This window comes from Carettochelys insculpta, chromosome 1 (assembly GCF_033958435.1).
Source record: "Carettochelys insculpta isolate YL-2023 chromosome 1, ASM3395843v1, whole genome shotgun sequence".
Classification (NCBI taxonomy): Eukaryota; Metazoa; Chordata; order Testudines; family Carettochelyidae; genus Carettochelys; species Carettochelys insculpta.
The window spans coordinates 127033923-127055967 of NC_134137.1; the positions used below are offsets into that span (position 1 = coordinate 127033923).

The 22045-nt window shown below is 42.7% G+C and overlaps 1 protein-coding gene across 1 annotated transcript; it reads right to left on the reverse strand.

Annotated features, from left to right (window-relative positions):
* Positions 1-2016: 2016 nt before the first annotated feature.
* LOC142006780 (interleukin-1 receptor type 1-like) lies at positions 2017-20101 on the reverse strand. The gene is made up of 10 exons (XM_074983267.1): positions 20041-20101; positions 17071-17329; positions 16148-16334; positions 13336-13498; positions 12171-12236; positions 10532-10655; positions 6353-6498; positions 5310-5453; positions 3099-3266; positions 2017-2408 (listed from the first exon to the last, which is right to left on the reverse strand). The coding sequence occupies exons 1-10, from the start codon at positions 20099-20101 to the stop codon at positions 2017-2019; spliced, it is 1710 nt and encodes a 569-aa protein (XP_074839368.1).
* Positions 20102-22045: the final 1944 nt, after the last annotated feature.

Below are 22045 nucleotides of genomic sequence, written 5' to 3' on the forward strand. Positions count from 1 at the left end.
TTTATATTTAAAATTAAAAGTTATTATATATGAGCAAATAACAATTTTACACATAAACTGTTATGAACTATTAATAAAATTATAAAACAATAACCTTCATATTAGGCATTAAATTCTCAGTTAAAATTATTGCATTATATTCAAACAAGAGCTGAAAAAATATAAAATATACCTAAAACATAATCTATAATAATAAATAACAACAACTTTCTGATAAAAGTACATTTCCTTTGGTGATCCTGACAGCTATCAGTTTTTGTTTGTGCAGCCCTCAGTAGGCTTTGAGTTTGACATGCCTGCAGGTTTCCTTTTAGGCTTCCTTCACTGCATTGCCAGGGTCAAGCCTGACTGTGGCCTGCTGCAGTGCCTCAGGGAGAAAGGACAGTCCCAAATAGGTGACTCTGCCCCAGAAGACACTCCAAAAAATTCAGCACAAGGACCAGCCAAATTAAAGGCTGGCTGTACGCCATTTAGTCTTTGTTTTAGAGTCAGCAGTCCCTTAAATCAGTCCATTAAGGAGGCCTGCCTATCATGCCTAGAACTACGGAGACAAAAAATGAAACAGCAGGCTCTTCAGTAGGAGGGTTGACTCTCCAAGCCCTCCAAAAAAAGTCAGAGTGGTGCCACCAAGCTGTCTGAAGAACCAGTATAAAATCTGTAGACACTACTGTGCTGGAGAAAGCTCTCTGAAATAAGATGGGCAGACTTGATAAACTGCACAGAATTTTATGAAAATATTTGGTGTAGGAATAAAACCAAGTTGTGTGTGCAGAAGGTTTTCATCTGCAACTAAGTATGTTACCACAGTATAGTCAGCTCACCACCATCTCACCTCTCCCTTCTCCTTTACTTCTTTTCCTAAACCTGCAGGAAGGCAGGCAGAGAAGACATGTGGGAGCAAGGATTTCTTAGGACTACAGCACAGGACAAGGGAGAAGACACCTGGGTTCTATACTCTGGTCTATCACAGGATCCCAGATTTACTTGCTTGGATAAATAATGGTTACCTAACTCCCTGTAGCCTTGTGCAACACCGAACACAATGGGACCGCAATTAAAGCCCAAAGATACTACTGCAATACAAATAACTGCAGATGCTGCAAGGATTAATTAATAACTTCAAATAATAAGTTCAACCTATTTCAAGAATCTCAGATCAAAGGAGTGTCAAAAAATAAAATGTCTTTAAAGAGAAAATATAAAAAAAATGAAAATGAGGCATGTGAATTAGGAAAAAGTATGATTTGAGTTTGCAAATACAGTTTGAACCTCTTTCATCCAGCACTCTCTTGTCTGGCAACATCCGTAATCAGGCATAATTTTACTTAGCCAGACAACTACTTATCATGCCTGTGGCCAAGTTTCCTGTGGTCCCATAAACTCTGTTTGCAGCCACCAGTCCTGGCTCTCAGCGTTCTGTGCTGTTATTTAGCTGTAATTTACCTCTAAATGTCTTCTAAGAGTCCAGTAAGCAGTGGAAGTATTGACAATGTGCTAGACAATATTGACCTCCCATGGTCTGGCAAATTCTCTCATTTGGCACTGGCCATGTCCTGAGGTGCTGGATGAGAGAGGTTCGACCTGTACTTTCATCAGATCAGATCAAATTACTGTCGCGGAAAAAATCAACAACAAAACCACAGTATAAAAATCTAGGCGTACATTTAATTGTATTCATTATTTACCCCTAATTTTAGAAACAAAAAAACCTACCATGCAATAAGATTTCTTTAAAGAAATTGCAAAAATAATGTCACTGCATTTGCTTCATGTTAGCATTAAATACCTACAGTACTAAGACTGCGATTCAGATACCTCCCAATATCTGCACAGTGGCACAGTAGCAACTGAATTTTTTAATCAACAACAAAATTATGTTTTAGAGGTTTTTTTTAAGTTTGAAAATGTTTACATGGACAAGGTGACCCATTGATAACAGACTCTGGAAGCTTCTGAAGACAATCAATAGCAAAGATTTCGAAGTGAGTTGATCTGTGCCATTCAAGTATTGCATCATTATCTTTCTGTTGCTCTAGTGTGGCTAACAAGTTTTGGCAGCAGCTGTAGATGCGAGGAAGACATATTTTGTCTGGGTGGCATTTGGTATCTCACATTTTTCCAGAACTTTGTATTTGCTGAATAAGATCTCTCTGTGAAGTCCCCTTTCCACTTAATGGCCCCTTGTTTTTGCTTAATATATCTGATGGATTCTGGCATGCTCGTGTTGTCCTGTATATTATCCAGCTCAATCAGAATAACTTTTATTTCATCCCGGACAAGAGCATTGTACACCACTAGTTGCTGTTCAAGAGTATCTTCTAAAACACTGTAATTCAATGCTTCTGAATCTAAAATTATCATCACTCTTCTGCTTTGTTTGATGGTTTCATCAATAATGCTGGCCACAGCTGTAAGTAAAGCAAGAATCATCAAAGCAGGTGTAGAAAAGTTTCAACCTATAAAACATCTTTCACTATTTTAACAGTATGTATTTATGTGGCAGAGGCTGGCTCTGAGGATTAGTAAGCATACAGAACCTTTCAAGACTACATTGTTAGTTCAAATCCAGCTCACTTAAGCAAAGATCAAAGGGGGTTTGAGGGCTGGTCAGTGGCCTGTGTGAAATGAGTTTGTAGTTTAGGTCTCACTGAACAGACGTCTACAAAACAAAACCCACTAACAACATGGTGGGAGGCACTGATGCCTGTTGGTAGAGTACATGACTGGAACTCAGGGTTCTGCTTCCAGCTTAGTCACTTCCAGTTGATCTTAGGCAATTCACTTCAGCACTCTGTGCCTCAGTTTCCCTGACTGTAAAAAGTGGGGGAAATTATTATTAACTGCTTTGCAAGCTCTTTAAAATCCACGGATGAAAAGCTCTACATAAAAGCTAGGTTATTATTATTGTCAGTAATGACTGGTATCCTTGTTCTTCTCACTTGATGATTTTTTAAAATTAAATAATGGACAATTTGTATTTCTCTCTCAGAAGGGGGAACTTTTCTTAAGGAACAGTTGCTAAAAGCCCTTAACCTTAACCATCAGCAATGGAATAGTCAATTCAGCTAGATTAGGTATATAAAATTAGCCAGTCATACCTTCCCCTGGTAAATCATCCCTTCCAAATATAAACAGGTTATATCCACACTGTCTCTCTAAGACGTCAGGCAATATTCTCAGAACAAAGCTGTCCAGCGTGTAGAAGTGTCTGACCCCATTGGCTTTTGGATACATGATGTAGGCATCATAAATTTTCCCATCTGTAGCTATGAAGAAAGCACAAGGAACTTTAAAAAAAAATGGCTTTCATTACAATTTTTTATTTGGTTAGCATTTGAAATCCGCTAGGTGACAACTGGGAAAGGGGATGAAAATGCTCTAAAATGAAGCATGTGATCAGTTAGATATCTAAGCCATCCCTCCCTCTTGGATAAGGGGTTTGCCACCATGTAGAATGGACACAGCACCCATGTTCCCTGTAAGCTAACCGCATGGGCAGCTACTCAGGAGAGATTCAGGTGCCGCCCAGCTGATTAGAACAGCACCCACAGCCTCCCACAGTGGGCAGCATGTGTTTCTATTGGTGGTGCACATCTACACATGCCTCAGTGCACATAATGTTTATTCTGCCCATGGACGTAAAAAATTAGAGGGAACATTGCACAGCACCCTAGGATCTGCAGTGAGAGAAGTCCCAGCACCACAAGTCCTAGATAGACATCCACAGAGCTGTCTGACTCCTCCAGAATGCTCTCCAAGCCTACTCCTGCCTTACAGGGTGGCATACCAAACAGCCAAGCTGAACATGTGAGCGGGACAGGATGCTAATGCTAGTAGGAGAGACCCAGATTCAAAACCCAGCTCCAGTGAGTGAGGGGGCGGGATTCACACCTGGCTCTCCCACATACTGAGGGATGCCCTAACTACAGGCTAAAGGTTATAAGAGCAATGCCCTTACCACCCCATTGTTATGAGGGAAGCAGCACCACCTCTTCCTCCTTACCCATTTTCTGACTTCAGTGCCACATTATTACTATCGATATTTTGGGTCCAGAGTATTTGGCAAATGTGTCAGATTCACTAATAGTTTCTAATAGACCAAAACAGGAATAACACCTTGCTGCAAAAAATGTTACCTGGATCTAATTGTAAGCTGCAGGGCATCTTTTTTATTCCCCTCTAGTACAGCATCTACTAGCACAGCAGAATCCTGGTCAACAACAGGGGTTCCTAGGTGCTTCTACAGTACAAATAATATCACGTAGCAGCTCCTCTCCTTCTCAATCCTTTGCTCACATCTCCACAGTTCATGAAAGTAGTAAAATGTATGATCATCAAAGAACAGGGCAGTGGTGGAACTTCCTCCCCCCTCTGGCACCTGCCTCACATACCTGTCAGCTTTTAAAAGGAAGGGGACAGAGGAGGAGGTGGCTAAAAGAAAGGAACTTCTAAACAGTGCTCTCAGCTGAGAAAAGTCTGATTTGCAATAGAAACATTCCAGGCACATTCTCATAGGCTATGTCTGCGCTACAGCCATCTGTCGACAGAAGTTACGGTCGGAAGAGATCTTCCAACAAAACTTAAGTTGACAGATCGTGACCACACATGACAGTGGATCGCTCTGTCAACAGAGGGCCCCGGAGCATCCATCCAGCTTTTCTGTCGACAGATTCTGTCAAGAAAGGCATTCTGCCTCATGGGAGACAGGCAGAAGGCTGTCAACAAAATTCAGAGTTCTGTCAAAAGTATGTTGAAGAACGCATTTTTTAATGTGTACACTCTGCAAATTTTGTCAACAAAACCAGGGTTTTGTTGATAAAACTCTCTAGTGTAGATGTAGTTATACTGTCTCTCCTATACAAAGCATTTTCTTTCTTTCTTACTTTCTTTCTTTCTTAAAAAAAGTTTATTTTTAATCTTAGGCAGTGCCATTGCTGCAAAGTAGCAATATGCTGCTCGGGTGACATCTACTGGTCACTAACAGGTAAGCCTATGCCAAAAAAAGATCAAAATCCACAGATCTGGGAAAAGTATGGATAGCTATCTGACTGAACCACCAAATCATCACTGCCACATTTACTTGCATGTGCTCATCATTTTCGTATGTTATTCATTTTACTCACTCATTTCAGTGGTTTCAAAAATATTTTCACTGTGCATCTTTGAAATCAAGCTCAGATTTCTTTAGAAAATTACAAATAAGCTATACTACGGGGGTTTGTTTCTTCAGCAAATGCCCTTCCTAAACACTCTACTGCAAGTTACAAGAATCAATAGCAACAGGCAGCAAACTGGTTGCTCTGACATACCTTCCTTCTTTAAAGAAGGGCAGTCAGAACTCCGATACCACAGCACAATGTCAATCTTGAAATACTTGAAGATTAATAAAGTAACAAGTGTTAAAAGCAGCAATGCAATGAATCCTCCAGTCAGCAATCTCTGAAAATCTATAACTGCATTCATAAAAAAAGAAAATTAGAAACTGCATATTTCATCCACCTTTGAACTTTTAACAACTGTAGTAAAACTCAAAAGCTACATTTTTATATTCTTGGTTTTTTAATAAAAATAAAGTATACATATGTATTTACTATCAAGCAACCATGTCGACTGTTGGTTGAGCAAAGCAAAAAGCAAAGCACCTAATATACAGGAAAATAATTTATGCTTTCCTAATATCTGCCATTGAAGGCTGATGCAAATGGTTTGCACAAGTGTGAATAAATTTTCATAACAGTCGCTACTACTTATAATATTATCCACACTTTATACATGAAGAAAACTTGGCACAAAGAAATTACTACACAATTTTTCAAACGTAACACATAAATTTGACCCAATTACGATGAACTGTTCTATGGAGTCCAGGCTGAGGATTTCTCATGGTGAGTGTGAAAGACAGGAAGCAAGTCAGGAGACTCAATTTCTATTCCAAGCATTTTCACTGACCCTGTGGGTGGCCACAAGCAAGTCATTTAGGCTCAAGTTTCTGAGTGCCTCACTTCTGAGCATCCAAGATATGGTGCATAGTTCTGAACCTTGCTCATTTATTTGTATTCATTGTATTCACTCATAATTTACTCCAGGGTAAAAATCTCTCCAACTCTGTTGTTTAAAATTTCTCTTTACGGTGTATATGTTCAGCCTTTTTATGTTTTAATCTAAATCTTCATATGCTGCCCTCCAATTTCTCCCCCCACACACATAGCCACCTGCCTCCTCCCCTTATTCCTGTCCTCCTCAACTCCTATACTCCCCTTAAAGTTAATCAAAAAGAAAGGCAGTTTATTGATCTAGATACTACCAACTCTTCTTGGGAAAGTCAAGTCAAATGTATCCAATAATGCCTTACCTCTGTGTTGTAACGCAATATAGGTTGCAACTTGGCCAAAGGAATTCAAAGCATGGCAGACAAAGTGTTGTTCGTAATCCTCGCTATTCACTTCTGAAATGTTGAGCCTCACTGTGGTCAAAGGGCGTCCATCATAGGAAATTTCTCTTCTATCCAAAAGGCAACAAACAGTAATAAAAACAACTCAGTTCTTACAGCAGTGGTTTCTACACTAGCATTCACAACTGGACAGTAGTAACTGATCTTCAGTACTACTACCACGTATCTGATTCTGTTCAGAACTGACACATGGCTAGAACCTATATGTGGAGCCTTGTGACACTTTGTCGAACTCTGACAAGCAGGATGGAGATCAGAAGACATCCTTACATGGGCATGGTTGATGCAATGTTTCCTCAAAAGCATATTCTTTCTGTACACTACCGTATAAAATATTTGCAGGTACGTTGGACTTACAGGTACGTTTCAGCTTGCACAAAGATATGTGTAGGAAAAGGATTTCAGCAAATTAAATTAATGGGTAGCGAGTTTTAAACTAACAAGAGGAAGTTTTTCTTCATGCAGCACATGGTAGCCCTGTGGAATTCCTTGCTAGAGGAGGTGGTGAAGATGAAGACTTAAACAGGGTTCGAAAAAGAACTAGATAAATTCATGGAGCCAGCAATTGCTATTAGCCAGGATAGGTAGGAACTGTGTCCATAGCCTCTGTTTGTCAGAGCTTGGAAATAGATGTCAGGAGAGGGATCACTTGGTGATAACCTGCTCTGTTATCTCCCTTTGGGACATCAGGGATTAGCCTCTGTTGGAAGACAGGATACTAGCCTAGATGGACCTTTGGTGTGACACAGTATGGTTGTTCTTATGATATTAGGGCTTTTAACATCTTTGACCTCTGTGCATACAGCTATAAGCCAGGTCTACACTAATGAGGGAGATTGAATTAAGATGAGCAACTCCAGCTATGTTAATTATGTAGCTGGCGTCAACATACCTGAATTTGCACTTCCCCAGGGTCTCCACTGCAGGAGGTCAGCAGGAGTGAACACTCTAGTTGACTTGCCTTACTTCTCACAAGGGACAGAAGTACCGTCACTGATGTGTGTGCCCTGTGAATTTGTCTTAGTGTGTTCCTGCCAGACAAGCTAACTCAAACTCTGGAACATCAACTGCAGCAGTGTCAATATTCCACTGGGCGTAGAAAAGCCCACAGAGTCCACAAACATGGTTGGAGGCTGGGGAGAATGTCCCTCAGAATAAGTACGCATAAGGTAGCTACAGGCTACGAAACAAGGTCCATCTTCCCACTCCACAGCCTGGGGTAGGAAATATGCCAGGCCTGGGGCTGGAGCTAAAACTAATACAATTCTGGGAGTACCATGACCCGCACCCAGTGCAGGCATGACTGCCATTTCAACTGCAAGCATAGAATAGCATTAGCCCTTTCTTCTCTGGGCTGTGAGGTTTGTGTGGCACTTTTGAGAGACCTTGTACAAATTCTTCCCCATGGTATTTTCCAAGGTCCACATGCTCTAGCCTTCTTGCACATGGGGTTAGCAAATGAGTGCCATAAAGGGTGGTTGGGTATGTGTTACATTTAAACCGTAAATTTTCAGTACTGAGAGAATGGGGGGGGTATAATTTATCCTGTTAATTTCATATTATGTATCTCACATTAAAGAACCTGTATTTTTATCCATCCAGTCTTGGTTACTGAAAATATTCTATTTACCCTTTGAAATGTCAAATAATGAATAAGGGTGTAAGGATTATTTATTCCATACCAAAAAACCGTAAGCTAAAAGAATACTGAGGTTGCAAGGTCAAAAGTTAGGAAATGCCAGAAATGTCTGCACACCCTTAGTCTGGGTCCCCCTCCGCAGCCTCATTATGAAACAATCTTTAGTTACACGACCACTTATTCTGTTTCCACAGGACCTTGCATCATTCGGTGCACAGGATGAACAGTGGTCACTCAGGCTATGTCTACATAGTAGTGGTATTTTGAAATAAACCATTCTGGAATAGCTATTCCAAAATTTCATAACAACACAGCTAGGCTGTGTCTACACTTGCATGCCTCTTTCAAAAGAGGCATGCAAATGAGGGGACTGCAAAATGCAAATGATATGCACATTTACATATCTGGTGCCTCATTTGCATTTTCTTCTTTCGAAAGAAGAAAAGCAATATAGATACAGCTCTTTTGAAAGTAAACCCCATCTTTGAGAGAATCTTTCTTCCCATTTAAAAAAACAGGAAGAATGGTTCTTTCAAAGATAGGGTTTACTTTCAAAAGAGCCACCTCCATATTGCTTTTCTTAATTCAAAAGAATATGCAAATGATGTGCCAGATATGTAAATCTGGCACCTCATTGCCTTTTCGTTTTCCCTTATTTGCATGCCTCTTTTGAAAGAGGAATGCAAGTGTAGACACAGCCATACACACAAGAATGCATTTTGAAACAGCACACAACTATTCTGAAATAGCATGTCTGGACAGATAGTGCCTATTTCAAAATAGTGCCATTGAATGCCATTATGGCATATTTCGAAATAGCACTGTTCAATGTCATAACAGTGCCTGTTTCAAAACAGCTATTTCTAAGTAGGCATTATTCCTCCTGCAATGAGGTTTACAAAATTTGAAATAACACACCCACTATTTTGAATTTATTTTGAAATAGTGTGTGCAGTGGAGATGCTAGCCAAGTTATTTCAAAATGACGGCTGCTCTTTTGAAATAACATTGCTAGGTGGCCAAAGCCTTAGTGAGCCACTATTCAATATTTCATCTTCTTCTTGTTCAATGTATAACCTTAAACCTTATTTACCACACTCCATTCAAACTATACGCTGAAGAGAGAATGAATCGTTTCCTGTGGAAGTGTCTACAGTTTTCCATTATTACAGCACCCAAGTGCTTCATAACCAATCTTTCTCAAACCCCTGTCAGATGAGGGGGAGTTGGAATCCCCATTTTGCCATTGAAAACTGAGGCACAGAAGGATTAAGATCAAAAATTGTCCAATAATTCTGGGTGCCCAATTTGAAGCACCTAAGACCCTGTCTCAGCTTCCATTTTCCCAAAAAAACAACTCCTCTTGCCCAGCTAGTACCAGTTACCCCCATCCCAGATCCTCATCTGATCCATCCCTCTCTACAGTTCTGGTGCCCAGCTACCTCCTCCCCCAGCTCTTCCCTAGCACTGATCTCCTTGTCCTAGTGTCAGTCCCAGTCCTGCTCTTGCAGTCAGACTCATCATCAGATCCGTTTCCTCTCCCTGACACCTCCTCCCCTCACCACACTCGATCTCAGTCTCCTGGTGCACAAAGTCCCAATCCTCCCCCAGCTCTTCACCCAGTCTCTGTCCTCCTGCCAACCTCCAGTCACAGTTCCTGCCTCCCAAATGTTATCCCCATCTACTTTGCCACATGTCTGGCTCTAATTCCCCCTGCACTTGAATCAGGCAGCTTACTCTCCCCCACTACCTCACCCCATGAGGTGGATTTGGGATGAGTCACTGAGAGCCCAGGAGAGGGAATCTCCCTCCCAGTTCAGGTGCCTAGACTCAGACAGGGCAACATCCCAGAACTGCAAATGCAGGGGAAGTCCTGCTGAGGCCCCGCTAAAGCATGATCCAAGTGGAGGGAATCTTCAGGGAATTTGCCTGAAAAATCTAAGACGTCTCCAAGGCTCATAGTTTAGCCACATTTAAGCAGATTTTCCTGGGAATGGCAGAACGTACGTCCCTGACACTGCCTGCCAAATTTCAAGTCCTGGCTTCAAAGCCTGTGGGCCCTAGAGTGTTTACATAATTGGCTGCCAGGATTTTGTGAGGGAGGGTTAAAAAGAAAAAATCCCCAACCTCATTCTCAGAAATGTCGGAACAATTTTGAATCGATTTTTTTTAAATCAGTTTGATGCAGAATCCAGCACGTAAAATTTCAGTGCAATTAAAATTTATCGAAGTAAGAAGCAGCTGAAAATAGGGTCTTCTAACCGGAAGTGTTGGGAACCTTAGGAAAGGCAGAGCCACCAGCCCCCCTTCTAAGCAGAAGATCACAAAAGCGTGCTTATCTGTGCAACAGTAAATTGTCATGGCTGGTTCAAACAAAATAGAGAAATTATACACGATTTTAGCTGATAATCCAATGCATTTTGATCTGGGAGTGTACTTACTTATAATCTTCCTTTTCATAAACTCTGCTCTTATAATATACATCAATGTAGGTGTTGTTGACTGTCCAGTACACCTGAAATATTTCAGCACCTGTTACATTGCAGTCGACTACGACACGTGAGCCTACAAGACAGCATTAAAATTGGAGCTTTAAATTCCCATACTGTAGTTAAAGGCTGTACAGTTCCCTCCACTAATACATATAACAATGCAAGATCCATTGGAGATCAGCTGCAGACATGGAGGGGACAGGAATGGACACAGCATTAACAGCAGCTCCACGCTATACTCTCTTCACATTCATTTCACAGAAGCCCCCCTCATTCACGTGTATGTGCTCAGGGACCTGCAGGTCAGGAAGGGGACTGGCTGTGCTAGAGGGGCTGAATCCAGGAGAGATGAGCCATTCTCTGGGGTGTCGGTCACCCAGAAATTCCTCACAGGATCTGAGGAATCTGAAGTCATTTCAGAGCAGCTACTTTCAAAGAACAGTGCTGCAGTGCAGGAGAGGGTTGGGGGAAACAAGGCGGCCTCCATACAATGCCCCTAAAAACAATTCCTTGGATGTCTCTCAGGGTCTGGAAGATCAAGCTTCTTGCCTGTTCCACCATCTTCTCCCTCTGGAAGTCCATATATGAAAGAACTCCTGAGCTGAATCTTATAGAACTTCCTGGCTACTCGGGTTGTCTGCACAGTAACTGGGAGTAGGACACAATTATTAAAGTGGTGTTAGGGGCTGCAGACCAGGGTCCCAGACTAAGGAGGGGGGGTCCCCCTTAACATGGAGCTCTGGGATGCATCCACTAAAGCCCCTGTGTGCTGAGTTCCTGGCCAATGCTACCTGACGAGAAGTGGGAAGGGGAGGTGGCTCTATATGCTGACGTTCCCCTTCCTCCCTGGACTGGAGCTGCAACGCCATGAGCACAGGGAAGCTCTCTGTCCCAGTACTCCCTTATATATTTTTCCCCCATTACTCACACTTTATGGAGGCCCAGACACCTCCACACTGCTCCTGCAACCTGTTTCCCACCCAAATCCCTCCCCCTCCACTCCCAGACTACTCCCCAACAGTCCCCACCTGCACACTGAACCCTTCGTTTTTGGCATGGGGGAAACAACAAAATCTACTAGCGCTGGGCCCTGAGACTGGGAGGGTCCTTCCCAGCACAGCTAGACAGACATGCCCTACCTCTGCTTGAGACATCCTGATAAGAAACAGCACTGTGGCTTTAGCAGCATAGCTAACCATCACAGCATGAAACCAGGAGGCCAGGCAGAATTTAACTCAGGCAGTTAATCCATGCTGTTGTGACCAAGCTATATTTTTAGCATGCTAGCATGATCAAAACTAGTGCATCTGTCTACTCATGCAGGAAAGCACTGTGCCAGCTGTTGTGTAGACATACCCTTAGTTGTTTTTCATTGCATAGGGAGCACTTTTGCTGGGCAGGAGGGTATCACTAGGCAAACAGCACCAGGAAGCCTTCTTAAGTCTAAATTCTGTTTCGGATACACAATAAAATCTGGTGAAGCAGGTTTTTGCCCACAAAAGCTTATGCTCCAAAATATCTGTTAGTCTATAAGGTGCCACAGGACTTCTTGTTGTATTAAAATTTTGTTATAAGAAAACTTGCTTACCAAGTTCTACTTCAATGGAATTGTTTCTGGGGTAAAATATTTCTGGCGGTATGTTTGGTGGACTCACTAAATAAAAAACAAGTGATTTCAGAAATTCAGTAGCAGCTGCAGCATATGGTAAGCGCTATACAACCATGGTGATAACATTCCAAAAAAATACCTTAAAGAAACACATGCAAACCGTAATTTCTGAATAGACAGTGATCAGTAGTAATGTGTGATGGTCAAGTCCTTATACTTGTGTTTGTTTTTTTTTATTTTAGGTCAGGGACCACTGACCCACTGAAAAAATCAGTTGTGAGTCACACGCGGCCCCCTGGGGGTGGGGCAAGCTTTGGGTGTTCTCCTAGTCTTTGGTGTGGGGACAGAAATGAGGTTCAAAGTGTGGAAAAGGGCTCTGGACAAGGGCCAAGGAGTTTGGGGTGTGGAAGTCGGGATCTGACTTATTGCAGGGGGTTGGATGCAGGTGCATGGTCTGGGAAGGAGTTAGGGTGCAGGAGGGGGTATAGGCATTGGACAGGTGGTTTGAGGTAGAGATGTGGGCTCTGAGAGAGGATTGAGGAGTTGGAAGGGCTGAGGAGTCTGGGTTCCAGTCGGATGCCTCTTACCTCAGGCAGCTCCCAGTCAGCAGCGCATCAAAGCTATGGCAGACACCTCCCTTGCTCTAGCTCTGTGCTGCTCCTGGAGGATGCCATGATGTAGCCAAGGAGCTGTGTGTGGTACATGGGCCCAAACCCTCAGGCTCCACCCCCACAGTTTCCATTGGTGGAAGTTCCTGGCCAATGGGAGCTGCAGGGGAGGTTCATGTGGACTTGATGCTTCCCAGGTCATCTGTGCCTGTGCCTAGGGGCCATGGGGACAGATGACCAGCCTGGCACTCTCGCTTCTCCATTCCCAGCAGGGCAAACCAGTGCTCATGGTTCCAGCCCTGGGGAAAAACAGGACAAGACCTGCTGCAGGCCAGAAGAAATTAAGCAAGGAGGCAGATGCTTCAAGTTAATTTACTCTTCTCTCCTCTCTAAGCTCTGGGGCTGTTCTAACTTGGCACAGAGGGATCAACCCTAAGCGCGCACACGCAACCGCGTGCACACGATTGTTCTTTAGCTGTAACTAGAAGTCTGGATAATATTTGCAGAGTGCCATGATATAAAAGAAAAGTATATACCTGTCACAGTTAGATTAATGTCTCGTGAAATGTTGTATTGTTTCCCCTCGTACGTATATGATGTTCTGCAGGTGTAGTTTCCTTTGTCATGTAGAGTTGCATTTTTAATCACAAGGTAATCACTGAAAGAGACAAACCTTTCCTCTTCAAGCTGCTTACACTCCTAAACACAATGACAATTCACTGTTAAATCACAGAGAGAATACAATATCATGTCCCTCCAGGACTTGCCTTTATGCGACAGCCTAAACTTTTCCTGGGCCATAAAGCTGGGAGTCTCCCAGGTTTGCCTTGGACCAGAGTCTCACACTCAATTTACCTTAGGAGCAGGGCCAGTCCTCATATCCTCCTTGTAGGCCAGCAGGTACCCCTCTCTAGCAGGCCCCAGGGCAGAAGGTATCTTCATGGTTTCCCCTCATGCATCTCCCAGACCCACGAGCAGGCCCATGTGCTCCCCCCACCCATGCATCCCTGGCCCGCCTGCCATCCCCAGGCGATTTAAAACCCCTCCTGAGGGTCCCTGGTGCAATCACCGGTCATGCAGCAGGACTAGAGTGGCTTCTGGCTGCTAGCTGTGTGCTGCTGCTGGCACATCCCTGTGGCCTGGGGGAGCTGTGTGCAGAGCTGTTACACCTATAAGATGGTCCTTAGGCCCCTGCTTTTGGGTGCGGGGGCTGTGGGTGGCCTGGAAGATAGAGGTGGAGCTGAGCAGACGTTGCTGTGCTGCCCTGCTGCTCCACAGTTCCCACTGCCCCAGAGAGAGCGCAGGGACCCAGCCCCTGCTGCCGCCCCATGCCAGGCCCCCCTCGTAATCCCCAAGACCAAGTCCCTCAGGGATGGGGTTTAAAGGAAGGGGTTTGATAGGGGGCAGAAGACAGAGCAAGGGTAGGGAGAGGCAGGGCAGGGATGGAGCAAGAGCTGGACTTGGGAGAAAGGGTCGCAGGGACGCAAGTTCTCACAGCTATGCACAGGTCTGCTTGAGGAACTACTTAGGCTGCAAATAGTCCCTGGGCCACGAGTTGGAAACCCCTGGTCTTAGTCAAAGACAGACATTTTCCTAGGCTACAAGGTTGTAATTCAAACTCCAGATCTGTCCACAGTAACTCATTTTGCAGAGAGGGAACTGAAGCAATGAGAGGCCAGAATTTGGGTATCTCAGTGACGGGGCAACTAACTTAATATCTGCCTTTTTCAGCATACTTAACTACTTCTTTTTTAAAAAAAAATGGAGATTTGGATTGCACAGACATTAATCTGGCCTCACAACCCTCCTGCAAAGAAGGTGGATAATTGCTATTATTCAGATTTAGCTACTGGGGAAACTGAGAAAAGACAACAAAGGAACTTATAGAAGTCAGTGGCAGAGAGAGGGTTAGATAACAGGGCCTTATGGCATTTTCTGGTTTAATGGGTGCTGGACAACTTTCACAGCACCCTTTGAATGCAGCTTTTTTTCTAGGTCATTACTAAGGACTATTTAATTAAGAAAAGAACAAATTCTGTTATGTACTGTAATAATAACCCCCTTCATAAATAGTCAAGACAGCTTGAACTCCACATCTGCAACTCCGATCTCTACCACTTAAGCTAAAGGACTAACAGCAAGGATGAGGAACAGGTTTAGCCAATGGAGGAAGTCATGTAGCACATAATAACAGAGGGCTACCTATGTAGAAGCAGTCCCATTCTACAGGTTGCACAGCCAAGCACACAGAGCTAACACATTCCTTCCAGGAGGCATGTGTAAAAACAGGAAATGATTTGAATATGCCATATTAGAACTAACGATGCTGCTCCCTGTACTTTCAAAATTGAGCTTTTGTAGCTTCTTAATGTGGAATGAACTTTTGCTCATAAATAAGGCTTGCAAAGGGCACCGAACACCAGTATAAAAAAGGGAGTACAGAACTCATTGTTGGAGAACCTTAAAAAGCAACTAAATATCAAGGTCCTAAAACTGAAATTTAAATTTGCTATAACAAGGAAATTATACAGGGGGTTCTGGTTATACGTTGCTTTGCTATAAGTTGTTTTGCACATAGGTCATTAAGTAATTCAGGAAAGCAGATTCATTATGAGTCACACTGATCCACGCTTACATCATTTAGGGGCTGAGGGACCAAAACCCAGGCACATAAGCAGAGCTTTGTGGTGGTCAAATGGCAGGTGCTCTAGTGCAGGGGCCCCGGAGGGAGTTGCAGGGAGCTGGTAAGTACCCAGGGCAGCAGTGGGATACTGTGGAGAGCTGGCGGGGACAGGCCAGGAGCTGATGGGGCGGCTGGCAGGTAGCCAGGGGAGTGGCAGGGAACTGCAGAAAGCTGCAGAGAGCCACAGGGATCCAGTGGCGAGCTGCAAGGACAGGTGGGGAGCTGGTGGAAAGCCACAGGGTGCCGGCAGGGAACTGGCAGGGAGCTGGCTTATCTTTTACTATATATTTATTTACCTTATTATTATTTATTTATTATTATTTCTCTATTTATTTATGTCCATTCTATTAGTTACAATATTGTTTTTTGTGGCTTATAGGTGGGAACTGTATGTATCTCAAGCTCTTTACATTTTTTCTTATGGATATTAATTCCCCTTTAAAAGTCATTTTGCTCTAAGTTGCATTATTTAGGAACATAACCTGGCTTATAATGAGGAACCCCTTTCTCAGCATATTTTGCAAAAGCTCTTCTTACATTTAAATAATGCTGTAGTTTTTTTCCATTGCCATTCATAAACATCAGTGACTGATATTTAAAAACACTGATTATAATTTACACATCAAGGAGTTATGACTGCAAAAGTAACAATAAGTTATTTTTACCTTATACCACTGAATGGGCAAGTTATTTTCCTCATCTCTGAAATAATCCAAATGAGGGCACACAACCTTAGCATTTGACGATGTTAGTATCTCCTCCCCAGTGGCAAATTTTTCATTGAAGCATAAACCGTAAATATTCTTGAAAACTGTTAGGTTCATATACACTTTTCTGCAGCTTGTTAAATTCCTGCAACAAAACATAAAACAGGAAAATTACACCGCTTATATCATCCATGGGTATAGCCTCTCAACCTCAGGATCTATAGCTTCTGTCGGAGGGGAAAAGGAGGGGTTTGGAAGTCTATAGTTTCTACAGCAGTGGTTCCCCAGCTGTGGTTCAGGACCCCAAATAGGTTGTGACCCTGTTCAAATGGGATCACCTGGGCTGACATTAGACTTGCTGGGGCCCAGGATTGAGGCCTGGGCCCAAGCTTGAGGCCCATGCCCAAGTCCCACCACATGAGGCCAAAATCAAAGCCAGAAAGCTTCAGCACTGGGTGCTGCAGCTCAGGTTACAGGCCCCAGGCTTGTGGCTGAAGCAATAGGACTCTGACTTCCTTCCCAGTGCGATGGGGCTCAGGCTTTGCCCCACACAGGGCAGTGGGGTTCAGGCAGGCTCAGGCTTCAGTCCCCACTACTGGAATCATGCAGTGATTTTTTGTTGTTAGTCCTTGCAGTGCAATAAAGTTTGAGAATCTCTGCTCTATAGCAAACTATCCCTTCTATATCTGGCCCATCATGAAAGGGTAAAAATATTATGAATGTGGCCTCTACTGTATTTGTTCACTCCACATAAGTGCTTATGAAGAAATGTAAGTATACACTGATTATCGCATGCACCCCACAAAAAAAGCAAAAAACAAAGAACAAGAAAAAATACATGCACAAGTCCTGCAGTAATATAACTTTTGCTTAGTCCTTACCTTATGACACATTCATAAGATCCTGAATCTTCTAAAGTTGCAGGGAGAAACCAAATGATGGTCTTTTGCTGATGAATTCTCCAATGTTTATCTCTAGACACAGGCGTGTGGCTACCAGTTTTGTACCAAGTCAAGTTGTAGTCTATGTTTTCAAGATTCAGCATTTTATCGACTGAACAGTTGACAGCAAGAGGCTGTCCTTCGTGAACAAAATTTTGCTTGAGAAGCACATCAGTTACATGATAGACTTTGCATTCTTCTAAAGGAAAAAAGATGAAAAACAAGAGAAAAGCTTAAACTTTGTGGAAGAAAATTTTGAATTTGTTTTTTTTACTGTGCCAACAAAGTTTACTACAGTTTCAACATTCATCTGTAATTTCACAGGAGACAGAATTACTGTTATTCATCTTCACACGAAAAATGGGGTGGATGTAGCTTGTCAACTGAAATTAAATATCCTGCTTTCTGTATGCTGCACCTTTAAACGTAGATGAATCCCTACTGCAGGGCTACCATTTTTGTTTTTCATCTTAGGTGCAAAATGTAAGGGAACTGCTGTTTTCTCTGAGACATGCACACACATGCTTCTTAATTGCTCTTCTTCGCTTTTTAACTTAGCTTCTTCATCTGAAATAAGCCACCAAGAAAAAAATAATGCATGTTCCCATCTTCCCGTATGGAAAAGCATCAAGTTAATGGCATTTTGAAGACGAAAGTATAAATTGTATACCTAGCAATGAGCTTACACTCAGCCATCTTCTAATTAGCATTAAGGATGTGCTTTCAAAAGCACTCAGTGTTGCCCTAATTCTTCACCCATTGAATTCAGCAGGGTTCAGTCAGAGCAGACTAAGCCTGGCAATGAGCATTTTTGAAAAATCCTACCCTAAGAACCTTTCATTAGAGGTGTTAATTCTGGTGTCATGGTCAGATTCAGATTCAGCCACTAATGCTGCTCATCTAAAATTCCTTTTGTTTCAATTGGATATGGTTTTCTTCCTCATGCTCTAATTCTGCTCATTTTTCTGTAGTACTGGGTACCGTGAAACTGTTGAAAAAGCCTCTGACAAAGGGCTGTACTTTAGTGGTGGGCGAAGTCATACCTGTCCTACAGAGCCAAAGCTATAAATAAAATAAATATAATTGGAGGTACATATCTCCTAGAACTGGAAGGTACCTCAGGAGGTCACATCTAATCTAGTCCCCTACCCTCTTGGCAGGACTAAGCATGCTCCCTGACATCTATTTGCCCCAATCCCTAAATGGCCCCCTCAAGGATTGAGCTCACAATTGTGGGTTTAGCAGGCCAATGCTCAAGCCACTGAGCTATCCCTCCCCCGACAGCCTTTGAATGAGAAGGGTATGAAACACATGCAAATACTGACCTGACCTGGCTATTAAGAACATAAAGGATATTGTGACAGACACATTTTTGCCTCCAAAATGCTATGCAGAACATTTTGGTATCCAAAAGAGCATCATGTTTCATGCACTCCCAATATCAATGTGTAGGAAGCCCGCTCTGTGCCATCTGGCACTTTCATAGAACAGGTAAGAATGATAAGATACATTAATTGACAGGAAGGGGAGGTCAGTGGGAGTACCTGCCTCCATGGAGGAGAGCAGCCAGGAGATTCCCTCCATGATCAGCCCCCTTCATATTAATGACCAGACTGCTAGCCACTAAATTTCCACACAGAAGTTAGGATAGCCTTTGGGCTAGCAACCACACCGCTTGTCTACCCACAGACATAAAACCCACGGTGACTAGAATGATTTGTTAGAAGCTCAGGGAATGAAAATTCATGGAGGCTTTTCTTTTAATTAAGCCATGTTCCACTGCAACCTTTGCAATAGGAAGACAAGATATGTGGCCTTATAGCTATGATATTATTACTACTGCTACATGCTAACAATGACCAACACAGCACACTACTGTGGAAATGATAAGCTAATACAAATCAGCTGTTTTTTCTAACTATAAAGGCACAGTCTCAATTTCCTGTTGTACCGTGAGAACTGTCCAAGTGTGCTGTGAAATTTCATTAGTTTCCCCTCCCCAAGGCTCCTTGCAGAGCTACCATGAGCAGAAATTGATCAACCCAGCTGGCATGTGGTTGGTCAATTCCTCACCCCACCTCCCTGTAGGGGCTCTCTGAAAAGCTGCTCCACGGAGAAATGACCACTCCTGCAGGAGGCCATCTGCACCAGGAGGCAGCTGCCTCCCAGCTCAATGGGCTGGCAGGGAGCCCTCTCCTTCTCCCTGCTGTGGCAAGGCAGGAGAGAGGGAGGGCAGGAACCCGTTGGAATTGGAATGCAGTTTAAATGCCACATCCTGGCTCCAGTGAAGTGGCAGGAAAGGGAGCGTGCTCTCTGGAGCCACCTCTCCACCCTGTGGGTAACTGAACATTTCAGCAGTTACTTAATTATTCAACATCCCATTTGATCCTTGGTCAGCTTGTTGTACACACTGCTATGTTGCAAACCTCTCTAAGACCGTAACCATTAAAAACATTAGTAACTGGGACATTTACGAGCAACTGATTCAGCTGAAAAAAGTGGGGGTGCCGTGGAATTGTTTGTCTCACTGAAGTGTGCTGTGTTACTGAAAAGGTTGGAACCACTGGTGAAGATAATGTGATAAACTGGTTACAGAGTTCAAATTTATAACCGTGGATATGTTTCATTATAATGTGAATACATCCAGCAAAGCTAAGCCCCAAAAGTTGTTCAACAAGGCATTCAGTATGCAAGAATGTGACATTTTGTACTCTGCTTCTATTGTTATTAAGACAGTACTCAATGGAAACAATTTCCATCCCCTAAGCACAGATGTCCCACTGTTCTTAATATGTTATCTTTTTCAGCTGTACATATATTTAGAAGAAGCCACTCTTGAAGAAAATTACTGTGATGCATAGAAAGAACCAATTTCAGAACAAGCCCTTAAGAATCCACTGATGAACTTACCTGCCTTGATGGAATAAAGAAAAACGGTTATACTGCAGGAAAACAATGTTGTTGATGTCATCTTTCACTAGGGAGGGTGAAAAAAAAAATCTTCAATAATGGCATTCAAAAAACATTTCAAAGCTGATTTTCAACAGTTGCTATTAACATACACTCCACACATTATTTAAATTTATGCTGTATTTTCTCCCAAAAGGCATCTCCAGATGCTTTTAAAAGAGCAGTACTTTGGAGGGAATCACCTACCCATGAGTGCAGTGGTTTTCAATGTGTGGTCCATGGATCCCTGGGGGTCCCCAGACTGTGTCTAAGTGGCCTGTGAAAGGTTGTCTTCCTCATAGAATGGTGGTTTTCAGTCTGTGATCCACTGACCTCAGAGACTACACATATTGCCTCAGTTTTCAAAAGGGGTTCACACCTTCATTCAAAAAATGTTAGGGGTCCACAAATGAAAAAAGGTTGGCAATCACTAAACTAGTGAAATGCGCCCATCTCTGGGATGGAATAAGAAGCCCATTCTGCATCAGCCAAACTACAAAGCACTTTTTTCTGATAAACGGGGAACAAAAATAGCTTCTTCAACTGAAACAGAAGGTTTTTAGGCATGAAGAATATAACTACCTAAAAACCACAACTGGAGCCAGATACAAGGATTAATCACCTTATTCTTGTGTAAAGGGCCACAGGATCTTTAAATGATCACTGGTTCTTCTCTCAAGCTAAAGATGGCTCTTCCAGTTGTGTGGAATATCATAGCACAATATTTGGAGATCTGCAAAGAAGAATGTTATGTACTGAATCAACAGGGTTACATCTTGCAATACCTGCTTGCCCTTTCTTAAAAAAAAAAAGCTCCTCCTTATTTGTTTCCCTTCCAAGTACTGAACAGGACCAGTCTTGCTTTGCTATGCAAAAGGGTGAATTGGCAGCAAGAATGTGAAGCATAAAAATATGTTGAGCATTAAAAAGTAAAAGGCACTTTTGGTTGAAGTTTCAGAAATTTCCTACAATGATAAGGCCTAACATTTTGTCATGGAACCCAGTGTATAAACAGCAATGCTTAACTTAGTTTAACATGTTGGCATCACTTTAAAAATGAAAATACTGTGAGGGAAAGAGACCATTACATCCAAGAATGGGATTATTTCTGATCTCCTGTTGTTTTCTGTTGTTGTCCCATTTATAAGTCTTTGAGTAGATTTTAAATACCAAACACATTAGCTGTGTTATTTGTGCTCCGTACCACATAGTGTTACTGTTTGGAGGCCCCTATAGATGAAACTATGAAGAACAGAACACTGGTTTCATGTTGTTCTCTGGTCAAATCTTCAGTGCAGTTCTCTACCGGTTGCCTCTCCTCTTCAAACTGATCTTTTGGTCCACCTTAGCTTCTCTCAGGCCACCATCCTCAGTTTAGGAGAGCTCTAAACAGGGCATCGGTGCACACAGGCACAGAACAGCTTAAACCACGTCCTTTCTTTGCTTATGGTTGGTAGAGACCGGAGAAACCTCTACCACTGCGAATGAAGGCTGCCGCCCAGTGTGCTGAGCACGGTCTCTGCTTTAAGGGCCTAATCCTGCACTCACTGAGGTAAGTGCCAAAACTCCAATTGATCTCAATGGTGCAGGATCAAGTTTTAAATCAGACTCCTCACACTAGCAAAGCTGCACCCATCTCATTCTTCAGTGCTGGTTCCTCATCTTATTGCCTCTTTTCACCCAGAATGGCTTGTCTGTGGCTGTGCCTTAAATTAGGGCAGTGCCAAATTTACAAGTCAGGCGTTTAGGTTTCACAGTCCAATAGATCATATTAACTTCCAGTGGCATGTCAGATGAACTTTGCATATTAATGGCTCTCTTTTTAGGAAAGTTTTGAATGCTTCTGATCAAACAAATGGATCAAAATTGTAGAGTATGAGTGAGTCCTGTTTCTCCACTCTGAAAGGAACAATGCAATCAGCAGACAAAACATCACACTGTTTCTTTTAAATAAACCCATTTGTAT